The sequence below is a fragment of the Puma concolor genome, chromosome A2, assembly GCF_028749965.1.
Source record: "Puma concolor isolate L17-30 chromosome A2, mPumCon1.1.hap2, whole genome shotgun sequence".
In the NCBI taxonomy this organism is placed as follows: domain Eukaryota; kingdom Metazoa; phylum Chordata; class Mammalia; order Carnivora; family Felidae; genus Puma; species Puma concolor.
Genome location: NC_141668.1, coordinates 141,699,463 through 141,715,546, shown reverse-complemented (window position 1 = coordinate 141,715,546; position 16,084 = coordinate 141,699,463). Strand labels below are relative to the sequence as shown.

General features: G+C 43.3%; 1 protein-coding gene across 29 annotated transcripts in view; it reads right to left on the bottom strand.

The window, feature by feature from the left end:
- Positions 1-16,084, bottom strand: part of CADPS (calcium dependent secretion activator) — a 481,928-nt gene that overhangs the window by 33,642 nt on the left and 432,202 nt on the right. For all 29 annotated transcript variants that reach the window (XM_086697709.1, XM_086697711.1, XM_086697714.1 and 26 more), the window contains 2 exons: positions 13,057-13,089; positions 6,126-6,233 (listed from right to left, as the gene is read on the bottom strand). In XM_086697709.1, coding sequence (XP_086553835.1) covers positions 6,126-6,233; positions 13,057-13,089 — 141 coding nt within the window. The remainder of the gene's footprint in view (positions 1-6,125; positions 6,234-13,056; positions 13,090-16,084) is intronic.

Genomic DNA, 16,084 nt, shown 5'->3' with positions numbered 1-16,084 from the left:
AGCCATTACGTTATTTTGTCCTCACAACTACTGTAAGAAGTCAGTTTCGTTACAGATGGGGAAACTGAGGCCCAAAGCAGCTAACGAAGTCACCTGAAGCTAGCTCAGCCATGGCAAAACCAGGATTCCTACTCCTGCCTAACTCACTTCAAAGCCCCAGTCCCGACTTCCATTGTTCTGCCGGTTTCAGAACTATGTTTACCCAAAGTAGAATGGTACCGGGCTGCTGTATATCAAGCAATTCTAAGCAAGTTTGGGGTTAACATCTTTCGACGGATACAGAGTGTTGTTCGACAAGACAAGAAGAGATCTGGGAAAAGCGGTTCCATTTCAGTGATGACAATGGCGATGTGGACGTGACGATGATGGTGGTGGTGGCGGCTAACACTTACCAAATGCTCGCCCAGGGCCCGACGCTTGCAGCTGTACACGGCATTTCACCCCCATAACAACTCCGCGAGAAGGTTCTGCTTACTTTCATCTCTGTTACATAGATGAATCGGCTGAAGCTCTGAGAGATTAAATACCTTACTGAAAAGTCCCCCAGCTTGTGAGGATCAGGGGTGAAGTCTGAAGGCTCCGCATCACGGCCCATGATCACTACACGGTAGCTCTTATTCGGGGCAGTCAAACCTGCTTACTGCTTGTGGAGGAGAGAACCCACTATCTCAGTGCCCAGACGCCATATGCCTTGCCGCTCCCCACGCTGTACCTTTGGAAGTACGTTTCCCTCACCTGGACAGCCGGTGATACACCTTACGTACCTAACAGAATAACATAATGCTTCCTGAGAGTCTATTCAGCCCTTACTTCCTCAAGCAGGATGACTCCTAGTTGGATTGATATCTGCTCACAAACATAGTGCTTGTGTAATTTAATAAGGTTATGGAAATAAGGTTATCTGTGGTTTCCTATGTAAATATAGCAAATGCGTTTTAATAGGCAAAGGTTTCATTTTGCAAATTACCCCTTTAATGGGAAATATTCGCACTCAATTATTGTGCTGACACAGAGAGTGGACAAATATCCGATTTGATAATGGAACAGCAAATTAAAATCCGTGCAAGGCAAAGAGCACAGAGCAGCGGCCCCATCCGATCCTGACCGCGCTGCCTGATTAAGTGCTCACGAGGCGGGTTTGGTTAGGGGCCCTTTCCTGATCTGATAACTGCCAGAGAGAAGCCAAAAGCAGAGTCAATCTGCAAATACTTAATCCTCCAGAAGGCAGATTAAGTGTATAATTGACCTATATAATCCATGTATCATCCCCAGTCAAATGTTCGCCGGGCCTGGTTCACAACGGCACGGGGGCCTGAGGAACGCCAGTGCGGATCGGGCATTACCACCAACGTGGATGCCTTCCAAGTTCGAGATGGTTTTTTAATCACTCATCTCCGAGCCTGTGAGGTTTAAGCAGATGAATTCACCCTAAGCACATCTCTTTTAATCCCGATTTTCTTCTCAGTCTGTGTCTTCAAGAAGTACAAGGAGGAAAGAAAATAAATTAATTTTTGTTTAGACCTTGAAATCTTAGGTGCTTCTCCTGATGATCTGATCTCTAATTTCAAAAAGCATGTTTTTGTTTTGGGGGAAGATATTGAATTAATCAGCCAAGTCGGGGGGGGGGTGGTGTGGGGGGAGCCATCTGCATGATTTATGGACACTCAGGCTTTAAATCACTGTCTTCAAGCTATTTCTTGGGTTTGTGCGTTTCTCCTCAACAGCTGCTTTAGGAATATGGAGATTATTTCCTATCTATGTTTTATATTTTCTTTAAAAGTCAGCAAAATTTTCCAGGAGGCCAAGCTTCCATTGGAGTCTGACAGCAACCTGATTCTCTTTTAAAAATTCAGCATCTTTAATATAATTTAAATTCATTGCTGTTTTACGTATTGGAATATTCTCTTGCTTTAAATCGCCCAATCTTTTGTTTTGAAATATTTTAAACTGTTATTTTGCAGCAACTGAAACCAGTTTAAAATCATATGTCCTACTTTTAGGAAAATTACAAAAATGCAGATGAAATGTATAGTTGTACATCTGAAACAGTATGGGAGGCTGCATGAGGATTCTTTTCCAATCAGTCCTTGATTTGTTTTTGGTTTTAATTTCTTAAAGCTTATTTATTTTTGAGAGAGAGAGAGAGACAGAGAGAGAGAGAGAGAGAGAGACAGAGTGTGAGCAGGGGAGGGGCAGAGAGAGAGAGGAGACACAAAATCCGAAGCAGGCTCCAGGCTCTGAGCTGTCAGCGCAGAGCCCGACGCGGGGCTCGAACCCATGAGCCATGAGATCATGACCTGAGCTGGAGTCAGACGCCTAACTGACTGAGCCACCCCGACGCCCCAAACAGTACTTAATTTTGGACTGGTTAATTTTTTTCTTAGGTGCATGACTAAAAAAGTTGATAGTATTTAACAGAATCTGGACAGTGCCAATCAATTACTAATAAACAGGGAAGCTTTCACTGCCTTAGAAAACCTGGTTAGGCAACGTTATGTCTGATGTATCGCTTCAATAAGCCTAGAGAATGCCTGTTTAAAAAAAATGTTGGTGAAGAAGAATTTGGAACACTGTTCTTAAGTTACATAATAAAATAGATAAAAATGCAGAACATTAAATATAGAGCCCCAAATGCTATGCCGATAATCTCCCACAAGCACCCAATTCCAGCCAAAAGTACAATGACAAGGCAGAGGGAAAGCTAGATCCGAGGGAGCCCGGTTAAAACGGAAGATGCGCTCATTAAATGACCCACTATTAGTCCAAATATTCTCAGATGCAAACACACACTAATGCCATCCAGCCTTTTCTACAAGGCACATTCAGAAAGGCAAAACCAAAACATCACAACAACAACCAAGAAACCGCGTCACAAAACTAAAGAGCAAGAACTTAAAGGACTTTTCAGGTAAATAAAACGGAGACTTTGAAACACAGCTGAAAGCACAACAGAAACTCTGAGACATGCCTCTGAATGACAGATGCCAGCAGGAGCTAAAAACCAGAGAATGACGCTGCAGTCGGAATCAACAACCCCCAAACAGCAAACAATCTCGGAGAGCTGTATTTTTGTCCTCGTTCAAAATGCTAATTTCCTATTATTCATTTCTGCCATTTATCAAAATGCAACAATTTGGAAGAGCCCCCTCTCAGATCAACAAGTTTTTCTCCATAGATTTCTGCCAATTGTTTAGAAACCTGCCCCAGGACCACCATCAGTAAGGAACAGAGTTTAAAGAACAAGTTCACTGTGGCAGGAAACTGAGGGTGGTCGGTTTCAGAGACCCTCCTGCCTGAACATTTGCTTCCCCTTGTTTAGCTCAGTGGACACGAGAGCCTTGCAGAGCGTAGATGCAAAGACATAAACACCATGCTTGAGGAAACAGAAGCCGAAAATAATCAAACATGTTGGTAATCTGATGTTTTGCTGCTAGATTATAGAAAAACAGTAAGTACTGAATTAAATTACCGAGACTGCATGGTAATGAAGCTTTTTGAGAAGCTCTGGGTTTTTCAAATGACAACTGTTTTAAATCCATGACAGATTCAATAACTTTTTTTGCACTACATCAGTTAGGTTGCTTAGCACCGATATTCTGTAAATTAGGGGAGCAGGTTATTTGGAAAGTAAGAAAGTGAAAGGCAAGAGATTTATTAGCTCCAAATAAGCTATTGAAAAAAAATTTTTTCCCACAGGGGTGGGAGGGAGGTTCAGCGAATGACTGTAATGGTGAAGTCTTTAAAATCAGATACTCTGGGGAGTGAAACTAAAACTCCCTCAGGAAACATGATTAGCACACTATGAGACTAAATTGGGAGGATTCTCACAGAATTAAGGAGGCCGTCTTACACAGGTCAGTGTAATTCGACAAGGGGCTAGAAATACTTGCGAGTTTTTGAATGACCCTAAGCATAATTTACTTTCTGAGCAGCATATTCTTAGTAAATGTGTCTTTTCATTATTAATTCACACTAAAAGCCAGAGGGCTTGAATTTGACTGTGTTCTACAATGGCCGGACAAGTCTAGCTTTCCCATCTGTGTCAGCCAAGGCTCCACTCTTATTTTCGAATGACAATTCAGTTGCACTTTCCTTAAAAAAAAAAAAAAAAAAGCCACAGAAAAGGACAATTTGTCTTGTTGCCTTCAACAAGGCTACCTTAAAATTTTTTGTGCCCCTTGTCATTTTAATAAAAAAAAAAAAAAAGAAGAGGTGGCTTATCTGTGAGGAAGCGACAGGCTAAGCTGCAGATCAAACATCAAATTCAGTACGAGATGTTTTTAAGTGTTAGAGAGCACAAGGTTATTCGCACGCACGCTCGCACAGGAACGCACACGCACACGCACGCGAGGGCCACACAAAACTGAGAATCAGAAGATACTGATCAAAGGAAAACAAAACAAAACAAAAAAGGCAACCTAGGCATTGAAAAGAACAATCCACAGGCTTCTTGAAAATTTGCGGTTTGGAATTTAATTCGGTGGAGATGGGCAGACTGTCCGCACTCCTAACTGCCATCTGAGGCTGCTGCCTGTCTCTGTTTTCAATGCCTATTGGATGGGTGATTGTGCCCTGGGCATTCTAGGCTCAGTACTTTCGTAAAGGCACACATGCAGAGAAGGGAGAGAACCCGCTGGTGAGTTTTATGTATGTATGAGGCATTCTCAGTGGATGTGGGTCATGCTAGAAGATGTACACAGGAAGATTATTTGATTCTAATTCATGCCACTTGATATAATGTGATAAAACATTTGACATGAGAGATAAGTTCCATTTTAATCCGAGAGAGAGGACGGGTGGGAATTAAAAAGTAAGAAAGGTTTTCTCGAGGAAAGGTGATGCAGAGGAAAGAGCGATATTGAGCACAGAGAGGGGATGATTGGAAAAGAAAAAAAGGAAGGAGCCTTTTCAACACACGAGGAAAGCAAATGAGCTGGAAGACAAAGCATATAAAAGTCAGAAGCTGGAGAATCCTGAGCACTGCCAACAATGAGCTCACTTAGCCATGGAACAAAAACACGCGCGCACACACACGCACAAACTCAATGTAAATTGCTGAACACAATCACAGAAAAAATATAGAAACACGGATTCCATAGTAGACCAAAACATTAATGTTCGGGCTGGCACTAAAAATATACGAAAACCTGGACAGAAGGAGCTCACGCTTCACGAGACAGAAGTAGGCTGCACAATTAGAGCCACACGGAGACAAGTACGTCAGCTTCCATGCACTCTGGCCGGGTCTACACTGGCAAATTCAGTGGAAACTTGAAGCAAAATATCTGGCTAAATTAGGCAGCCCCATCTGCTTTGGCCTGAAAGAGGCAGGCAGTTTGAGACCAAAGCAGATTCCTTTTTTTTTCCCCCCTTCTTTTTGCCTCAGTGGCTTGCTTTGGAAGTGCAGATGTAGTCACAATGGAAATAAGACTGCTTGATAGCTATTAATCCTCAGAAATCTGCATTTTCTCCAGTTCGGTCTGGGTCGGGCAGCCTGATATACCTGCTCTTTGTATAGCCGCTTCTTCTCCCGAGTTTTCAAGTGGGTGGGTGGGCAGGGGGTGCCCCGGTTTAAAACCACACTGACTGAACAAGTCTAGTACAAGAGTTTGCCCAAAGCCAGGGCTAACGAAGCATTTCCAGGCTTCCAGAAACGGAGTTCTCTTGGAAGGGTAACAATGCACCACGTAGTGTACATCTGCAAGCCACGGCTGGGGTCAGGGAGGCACCACCCCCAGGAGAGGGAGCCGGTGTCAGCCTCCCCGACGACAACACATCCCTAAAGCAAGGCCAGATTGCGAGGAGGACCATGACCAAGAAAGGTCTCTGCCAGTTACAGAAAAGCTGCCTCACAAGCTTCGTGCAGAAACGAGGCTGCTTGCTGAGAGAGGCTGTGCGTCGTCCTACGTATCACACAGATTGGGACTGAGACACGGCCACGCCAGAGTGGGTTCGGAACAGACACACGACAGATAAGAGCCTAAGGCAGAGGGAAAGGGAAAGACACTGCTCGAATCAGGACCAATCCATTTTCTCAAAATGTGACTTATCCTCCTGTCTCTTATTTTGTCACATTTTGGAGGGTCTCCTCCTTGGTCTTCAAGGAGGAGAAGGCATTTACTTACATCAAATAACCTTTCTATATACATCTCCTCATTGACCTTATCACGGAGGACATCCTGAGAGTGACGGACGAAAGTCACATAGGCGTCGGCCACGTCCATCCCGGGTTTCTGCAAAGAAACAGGAAAACATGAAAATGGAATTTTCAGACAGTGACTTCCTCGGTGACTCATGCATTTCAGTCTCCCCACCCCACCCTACCCCACCCCACACTGCCTGTGCTGGAATTTGAAGCTATTCATAATATACTGTAGAGCTATCCACAGCCTGGACTGCTAAGAACTGATATTTGAGCCTCCTGCTCTTTCCAGGAATCAAACCTGGCTAAGAAAGGGAGCTGGGATTACACGGTTTTACAGTTATTTTTTTAAGCTATTAATTTCTTTTTCTGCTATAGATACTATAACAGATAAATCATCACTGGATAACCCAGAGACATCCTCTGGCTTTTCTTTGGATTGAAATCCCCATTTAAGAATACCCAAACAGACTCTGTCTTCCACTGTCTGTCCTTAATATAACATTGGAAAGGTGACAGCCTTCCTCGATCTTTTTTTCTTCTTTAAAAAATGGAGAAAATGCTAAGTAAAGAAATTATATTTTAGCGTACATCTCCTCCTACTGAAGCCACATTTTTTTTTGGGTGGGTGGGTGGGTGGGGAGGAACACTTTAACCTGAGTATGTAGTGAATATTTCCTAATCGGTTTACTCAGAGGAGACATTCAACCTCTTATCTGTCTTTATTTCCCAGCGCAGCCTTATGGCCCCCAAATTTTAAAAAGCAGGAATTGAGGAGGAGGGCGAAGGACGGGATTTTTAAATAAATTAGATTTTCTGGAAAGGTAAGCAGGTGGTTCATCCAGAGTTAAGAAATAATTTATTGTGAGAAAATACTAATACAAAAAAAAAAAGAGAGGCTCGGGGTGCACACTGCTTGAGATGTCGCAATCAAAGATACGTCCAAAGAAACCTATTAAAACAATGTAATATGGGTCATCAGGAGAGCTGCAACAAACCGCTTAAATTTCCACAGTAGACATGTATGTTTGCTAATAACTAAACAAGATTAGTTTTCATTACTGTGATTTACCTTAGATCACAAAGTATCATTTCTCTACAAGACGGGACTGTCAGCCACTGCAAATTGAAGTTAGTTAACACTTCTGTGTAATTTCCAGGGTGAAAATGAGGAAGGTTTGGAAACAGTAGGACTGTATTTTTTTTTTTTTTTCATGATACAAAGCAAACAATTATCAAGGAAAGGGCCAATGCTTTGGCCCCTGGGATGCTAGTAACATTTCTTAACACCTGCTGGAACAATGACAAGGTATTAATTTGAAAAACAATGAGGACAATCCAAAGCCACAGTAGTCAACTGTTACACTTTCAAGCAATTTTCAGTGAATGGATTGAGCAGGTTCCATGATGGTCCTATAATTGTGGCAGTTTTATGATACGAAACAATAGAGGTTCTCCAATGAGATGTAAGTGATACATATCAGTTCTAAACTGGCACCTCGCTAGGCTCCTTCTCTCCCTTTGGCAGCCGCACATCAAAGGGCATTCTCAGTAGGGATGGGGACCCCCCTACTTGGGGGGACTTGAGAAACTTATTAGTATTGTTTCCATTTCTTCCCTGGTGATCCTGGAGGCAGATATGGCCTTTTCCTGGACTCATGCAGCCACCTCAGAGCTAAGATTCAAAGCTCAATTCAGCAGCCCTGTTAGTAACCGGCAACGTTAGTAACCTATAAGATGGTTATTTTCACCCACTCCTCTTTCCACAAAATTTGCTGTCGTCAAAGGGCGTTTCATTTAAGTTTTAAAAACTTTGACCAAAAAAAAAAAAAAAAAAATCAGGGTGGTTTATCTTACCTAGGTAGTTAAAAAGCTCCATGGTTCTCTACCTTTTGACCCTTCTTTTTCTTCATCACGTGTACCAATAGCTGACATTTACTATATATCTGCTTGTTTGCTCTCACTAGAACATAACTCCACAAATATAGGGGCTTTATTTGATCTATTTTCTATTGTATCCTCAGCACACAGAATGATGCCTGGCACAGAGTAGGTGCTCAGTAAATATATGCTGAATGAACAAACCCGTGAATGGATAAGCCCCTTCCCCACATCTTTTTTTTTTTTTTTTTTTTGAGCTCGTTAGTCACACTACCTGGATTTTTATTATATTCCCCCACCAACTGGAACTTGCGAACATCATTTAAATTTCTCTGGGTCTTAGTTACACCATCTGTAAAATGGGATTAATAGTAGCTCTCCTACTTACCTTCAAGGGTTGTTCTAAAATAATGTAGGTCAAGATACCATAAGAGCCATAAATTGATATACAAACATGAGCCACTATGACTCTGTTCCCCCACCCTGCCCCACAATATTGTATCACTTCATAGCCTTACCCACCTTTGGAATCTACTTTGGAACCAAGAAGAAAAACGGGGCTTGAGAGAAACCAACATCCAAAGAAAGACGATACAGTCTCTGTGTGCCAATGTATACAGTGTTCTTACGATACAGTCCCCAGGCCTCCACTCACCACCTTCTTCCTTTCTCACCAGCTTTACATCCAAAGCCAACAAGTTTGTCTCCCTTCCTTCAGTGGACCAGGAAGGGGCAACTGTTCGAAACGGGTGGGCTGATAACAGAGTGCCGTCACTTTTCCTGACGCCCTTAGCAAACTGCAGCACCAGACAGGTAGACCCAGCAACCACTGGGGTCTGGGACTATCAAGGGCAGAGGTAAGCCACCTCTATACCTCTGGAGGCCCTGTGGGTAGCAGGTCACTACGTGGCTACGGGGGAAAGACCGTCACAGTGTTGATCCTTTGTCATTGAGGGAGGGTTGAAGTACAGTTTTCTGTTGACACAGGCAGAGAAGGATGTGTAATGAAGTCTAGGTAGATTTCCAACCAAAATGGTTAAAAGAAAGACTGTTCACAGACAAGCTAACTTGCAGTTGGACATGGAAAATATTCTTGGCTAAATGACTGATGCTATTAGATAAATGAGGCTTTATACCATATTGCTTTCCTTTCCTTTCTTTCCTTTTTTTTTTTTTTTTTTTTAACATTTATTCACCTTTGAGAGACAGAGACACAGCACGAGTGTGGGGAAGGGCAGAGAGAGAGGGAGACACAGAATCTGAAGCAGGCTCCCGGCTCTGAGCTGTCAGCACAGGGCCAGATGAGGGGCTCAAACCAACAAACCATGAGGCCGCTTGACTGAGCCACCCAGGCGCCCCTATACCATACTGCTTTCTAAACACAGTGGGGAAAGCTTCAGATGATGGTGTTTAGTATCTCGTACATTGTTTATTTCAAATATGGCTTGGACAGGCCGAGGATGGAGATTTTAGCAAACGTATAAAACAAACAATCTCTGTATAGTTGACTCCCTCCACCTGTGGAAGGTATCATTTGTGAAGAAGCCACTCTGTGGCTTAGGAAAAATAGGACATTTTAATCATAGCTTGCCCCTACCAGGTACTTCTGAGCTTGAAAACAAATTCAAATTTTCAGTAACTTAAGCAAGCCCTAATTAGAAATGCAAATCTGTCATGTATATTCGGAAGGGTCAAATACTACATCTAAGACAAAGAGATAGGCTCTGGGGATTACGCAATGTTTTGAATGACTGGTAACAGCACTTCTCTCCATTAGTGCGGATAATTAAGAGACAGATCTCTAATGTAACTAACTACTAGTCCCCACAAGGAACTAAACCAATAAACCATGTGCCAAAAACCTCACAGGGCAACACAGATGAACTCGGAGACTTCAGAGCCAGAAACACCTCGGAAGATGATTTCACCCAGAGGTCTTAACCCTGGCTGCAAATGAGAAGGATCTGGGGAGCTTTGGGCAATACTATCACCAAGACCCCTCACTCCAGAAATTGTTTTAATTTGGCAAGCAACCTGGCGCTAATGCTCGTAAGGGCTCCCCAGGTGTTTCCAATACGTAGCCAAGGTCCAGACTCATGGGTTTAGCCTACTGGTTCCCAAACCTGCACTCTCCCAGATCAGCTCTTTGGAAAGAGATTTCCAGGCTCCGCACCCCTCCCCCCCCCCCCCCCCCCTGCGAACTATTGAAGCAGAATCTCTGGACACAAGGGGCCTGAAATCTCTACTTAAAAAAAACAAAAGACAACCCCCCTCCCCAAACACTGCCAAGTATTAACGCTGCACATTCTGGGGGTGAGGACACTGTGCCAGGACACTGGCTCTTCAAAACAGAAGACAGAAACAACAGAACAAAACAGCAAACCTTGACTGGTTACGCCTGCCAATCTCCACGGTGTAACTATTCCCTCCTTGGCTGAGTTCAAGCTACCCATGTGCCCCGACTGAAGGCAGAGTTGGAAAAACATGCACACAACTGACTCCTGGAAGGCAGGGCTAGCAGGCTTTCGGGAGTCAAACTGCTGGCACTTAAACCCTCACGCCCTGATTTACTAGCAGGTGATGCTGGACTTGCTCTTAACCTCCCTGTGCCTCACTTTCCTCACCTGTGAAGCAGGGTGATCCCATTCCCCTCCCATAGGGTTGTTTGGAAAAGCACACGATTACTGTAATTGACCATATGTAAACATGCACAGACAGTACGCCTGTGTATTCTGTGCTATTATTTTCCATAACATTGTTTATTTACTAAAACACAATATTCTTGCTATGATATTATGTGCTATAAAAATAGATGTTAATCAACTTGATTTTAAAGGGTATCCTTGTCCTGAGCCATAACAACTGGTGAAATCATGGGTTTGATGTGCTAACCACATTTTTTTCTAATACTCCTTAAATAATTACTCAATTATCCCAATAAAGATGTCGGTCTATGCACGAACTAAAATCATCTTGCAGATGGCATAGTGTTTAAGGGGACTGGTTTAAATCTCAGCTCTGCCACTTACCAGCAGTGGGACCCTGAGCAAATGACCATCTCTGCGCCTCAGCTTCCTCATCTTTAAACATTTGAAGTGCTTACCTTAGAACAGTGCTTAGCACACAGGGAATGCTTTATGAGGCTTGGCTGCAATTGCAATTATTATTATATTATGTATCAGCAGTGGCAAATGTACCACAGTTTGGAACACGTTGCATCATTTTCTTCTGTCTCCCTAGAGGGTGCAAATTCTGCTAATTCACTTTTGTTCCCTTTCGTGTAGATGTAGAGCCTTTTTTTCCCCCCCTTAGCTTTACAATAAATCTAAACCTGGTCTGTAGGAATTAGGTGGAAACCACATGAAATCACTGATGTTTGACTTTTTGGACCCCCTCCCCAAAATAATTTGACCTCCCCAATAACTTCCGGTGATAGCGATGATTGCCGGGTCAAGTTTCTCTGGGTATTTGGAGCTTGCCTGCTGGGCACCTGTTTAAACCTCGCCGGGGAGATCGCCCCTTGACTTGGGGGCCTATAGACACCAGATCTTCAGGCTGGGTGCCTAGAATTTCAATTTCTATTAGGGCTGCAGACCGTGCAGGTCAGGACTGCTGTCAGCAAATTCATCCTCTCTCCCTGCTCCCCTGTGCAATACAGCGCGAGCACCCCCTTATCTGCCTGCCCAGGGGCTCTGCTCCTGCTGCTCAAATGTCTAGGGAGTGCCAGGTATAGTGCTGAGAGTTCCATATATGTGTGTCATTTAATCTGCACAGCAAACCTGTGACTTGGGTATTATTACCTCTCTTTTAAGGGTGGAGAAATAGGCCCAGAGAATTTGAGTCGTTCGCTCCCTGTGAACTGAAAGTTTATACTTTGGGGCTTGGAAAAATAAATTACTTAACGCCTCTCCTGGCTGCGGTTGTGTGTGAGCTTTTTCTCTTCTCCATTATAAAGACTCTCTACGTGAAGGAGTGTGAGGTCCCTCGATGAGAAGTATTATATAAATTCAAAGCATAATTATTGATTGTACATTCTCTCATTAAACAAACAAAATGTATGCTAATGCTAGATTCACTCCAATTTTCCATTTTGCCATCCTTTGCGAAATAAGCCAATAAACGATTACACACTTAGCTTCCTGGGGAAATGAATTTAAATGTTAATATAAATCCTTTTAGAAAAAAACAAATTTTAACAAATAAGTATTTGAACAAGGAGGGCACTTAACCACGTTCAGAATGAGAAACGTTCAGTACAAGACCCTTGGTGGCTGTTGAGATAAGCTCTCTAAATTTAATATTTTATAATAGACTCACACCTCTTTTGTTAGAAATGGAGAAACAGAATCATTTTCTTTTCCCCTTTATTGGAATATATTTAAATCTCTCCAATTTTATTTTGCTAATAGGCAGGGCAAAGTCTGTCGATAAATGTATCCTGACTTATCACAGGTAATCCCACACTCCAGCGTTCATGTGTAGTACTTAACCTCAATTTAAATGTAAATTTTGGGCAACCACAAGTGCTTTATCTGTGAACTTTGAGAGCTCTCTTCATTAATGAGGTCTGCACTAATTATAAGCAGTTCTGTAAGATTTCCTTAAAACAATTGCAGAATTGACCCCAAAATGAACAAATTCAGAATTTATTTGTTTAAAAAAAAATACTGGTACCCTTGTGCAAATTTCTAGCTCACGGAGACTCCCAAGGTGTGCATACAGGAGGGGAGGGGAGTAGGCCGATAGAGAATGACCTGTACCAGAGAAACCCAGGAAAATGAAACGAAAGGCCACTGGGTTTACTCTCAAACAGGATCTGTCTTCTGGATGAAAGAAACGATACCCTCTTTTCATCTAAAAAAAAAGTTTTACCATGAAATACTCTTGGCTTCTCTCTTTCTGGTGATTCAAGTCAGAGATATACAATTTAGTAGCAACTAATGAAAACAGCATCATTCAATTTCTCACGAAAGCAAACACATACACATGCGTGCACACACACACACACACAAAAGCAATTTTCGAATACTCACAGGTACATCCACATATTTGGAAGCTGCCTTCACCTAAGGAGGAAAGAAGAGGGCAGAAGTGAGGTTGGTGTTTATGCTTCATTGTCCACAGCTCAGTGCTGTGTCACCATCAGTTAATACAATACACTGGCACACGGAGCTGACCAGGAAACACAGAAAGGTACTAAAAAATAAAATGTGATGTCTATTCTCTTTCCCAAGCTGTAGCTACCGCTTTGGAGAGAAAGAGAGAAAAGAGAGAGGGAGAGAGAAAAGAGGGAAGAAAGGCAGGCAAAAGGGAGAGGAAAGGAAGGGAGACAGGAAGAAAGGGAAAAAGAAAGAAAAAAGAAAAAGGGAAGAAAAGAACAAGGAAAGAAAGAAAAGAAATGAAAAGAGATGAAAGGAAAAGAAAAGAAAAAAGAAAAGGCAAGCAAATATTTACTGATTAGGATCCTGTGGCTGTTGTGGGAATTCTGCATGCTCCTCTGTCCCTTTAAAAAGTAGAAAAGTAACTAGCTAAACTGAAACTGATTAGTGGAGGGCTGGCTAGTCTAGAAAAGCAACTAAGGCCGCTGTTACTTCCTGTATTTTGGGTCTTTTTGTCCTGTGGCCACGGGTTTGTCCTAATGGAACCCTTGAGTTTCAGTTAAGAGTCTTAAAGAGGACGCGGTGTGGTGGGCGGGCATCCTTAACCCAGAGGGTGACAGGTGTCTGTGGGTGGGGTTGAGAGAGTACCAGAACCTCTCAAAGCCTGTCCCAAGGCTGTCGTTCTGTCTCCTGGTTTTAAATACTAAAAACCCCAGACAGGAAGAGCAGGAAGTGGTTATGGAATTTATTTTCAGTTTTTGGGGAGAGAGTGCGGTATATATCTGAGAGCATGGAATCTGGAGTCGGGTGTGGGTTCAAATCCCAGCTCTACGACTTACGAGCTGTGTGACCTTCAGCAAATTACTTCGTCTCTCTGAGCCTTAGGTACCACATCGGCCAAAGGCAGAGATGCTAATAGATACTTACTTTAGCGGGTGATCTAAAGGTCAATGTACACAAGGTTCTGGGACGTAGTAGGCATGGAACGAATGGTAGGGAAGGTGATCAATTCATAAGCACATCTTGGGGGGGGGGCTCTGCGTGCTGTGGGAAGTCAAGAATGGCGAGGTTGGAGGAGTAAAGCCCAAGGGACTTATTTCCTTTTGACTTGGCTCTTGTTCCTCGAGGCACAGGTGAGACCAGGGGGCTACGTTTGGGGTCAGAGAGGGTTTTGAGTCTTATTGGAAACTACAAAGACGGATGCACACACAACAGTTAGGACGTCTTTCACATCACAGGTAGGGCTTCCTCTTGTCACTTGGCTGAGGCCACTATCAGGAATCACAGCTTCTACCCACATGTCGCCCAGTAAAGTGTCCAGGGGAGCATTTTCCCCAATTGCTCTTTTCTCAAGGCTCCTTTTCAAAATACCACCTCCCAAGGGAGAAAAGCCAGCGAACCAACAAGGTAGGTTGGCAAGAGCCCAGGAGTAAGAGTGGACAATTCTCAAAGTGGCAAAACTAGTTGACCCTGAGACAGTCATGTCAAGTCCCACAGACTTGGTCTCTAGAACTGGGTGATGATGATTCTGTGTTCTTTGCAGGGTTGAGAGCCCGACCCAGTGAAAAAACATATGAGAAAGTGTTTCAGAAACTTTAAAGGGCTGACCACACACATCGATGAGTTAATTCTTGAGAGGGCAATGCATCTGAACACCTGGGTGGCTCAGTCGGTTGGGCGTCCGACTTCGGCTCAGGTCATAATCTCGTGGTTCGTGAGTTCGAGCCCCGCGTGGGGCTCTGTGCTGACAGCTCGGAGCCTGGAGCCTGCTTCGGATTCTGTGTCTCCCTCTCTCTCTGCCCCTCTCCCACTCATGCTCTGTTTCTTTCTCTCTATCAAGAATAAATACACATTTAAAAAAAAAGCAATATCAGGAAAGCTTTCCAGATTTTGCACAACTAATGTTTCTACTAAATGATCCCCCAAACCAAATTTCTCCTGTCCATTCTGGATGTAGAATTTAGTTTGGGCAAAAAGTTGGTTTTCCTTTCTTTCAAGTCTCCCTCAGCTACAATACCTAACACTTATGCGATGTTTTTCACTTGGCAAAACACATTCATGGACAGTGTCTTCTTTCAGCCACTCTGCAGAATGAGGGCTAGGAAGCATCTCTATTTTACGATTCAGAGCACCCAAACCCTCAGAACTTATTTGCTCATAATCTAGGCCAGAAGGCAGAGATGGCAGGACTCACATGTGGTCTCCTGAACTCCCAATTTTCTGTTTGGAACTCCCGATCTCCTCACCCATTGTAGAAATGTCTGAGGGACTCAAGCATCAGTGGTTGGGGCAGGTGCTGGTAAAATCATTCTTCTCAGCTGGAAACTGCCTCTTTTGCTCTGTGGAGTCAGTGCTTGGCAGTTGGTAAGAGTTTTGCTACAGCTGAAATGATCAACCTTTAAACACGCCTACTCTCCATTTACCACTAACATGCAGTTTCGATCCAGAGAATGACACCAGTCAAATTCTATTCCTTTTGAGGCAGTTCGGGAAGATAAGGCAAGCTGTACGTCATGAATGAAAACCATCCACTCTCCTACACACAGCAGCCTTCAGTTTTTCATCAGATAACTGCTGACTTATACCTTGTCTTGTAGATCTCCCTCCCATCCCATAGTGATAGGAAAAAAAACAGCTCAGAGCAAACTGTGGTCCTATTATTATTTAGAGTATTGTTTTGGTGTATCGTTTTTGGTTCTGGCCACTGAACTTTAAGAAGGAGGTTGACGAGGGGCGCCTGGCTGGCTCAGTCGGTTGAGTGTTTGACTTCGGCTCAGGTCATGATCTTACGGTTGGTGAGTCTGAGCCCCACAGTGGGCTCTGTGCTGATAGCTCAGAGCCTGGAGCCTGCTTCAGATCCTGTCTCCCTCTCTCTCTGCCCCTCCCCCACTCACACTCTGTCTCTCTGTCTCTCAAAAATAAATATTTTTTAAAAAAAGTTAAAAAATAAAAAGAAGGAGGT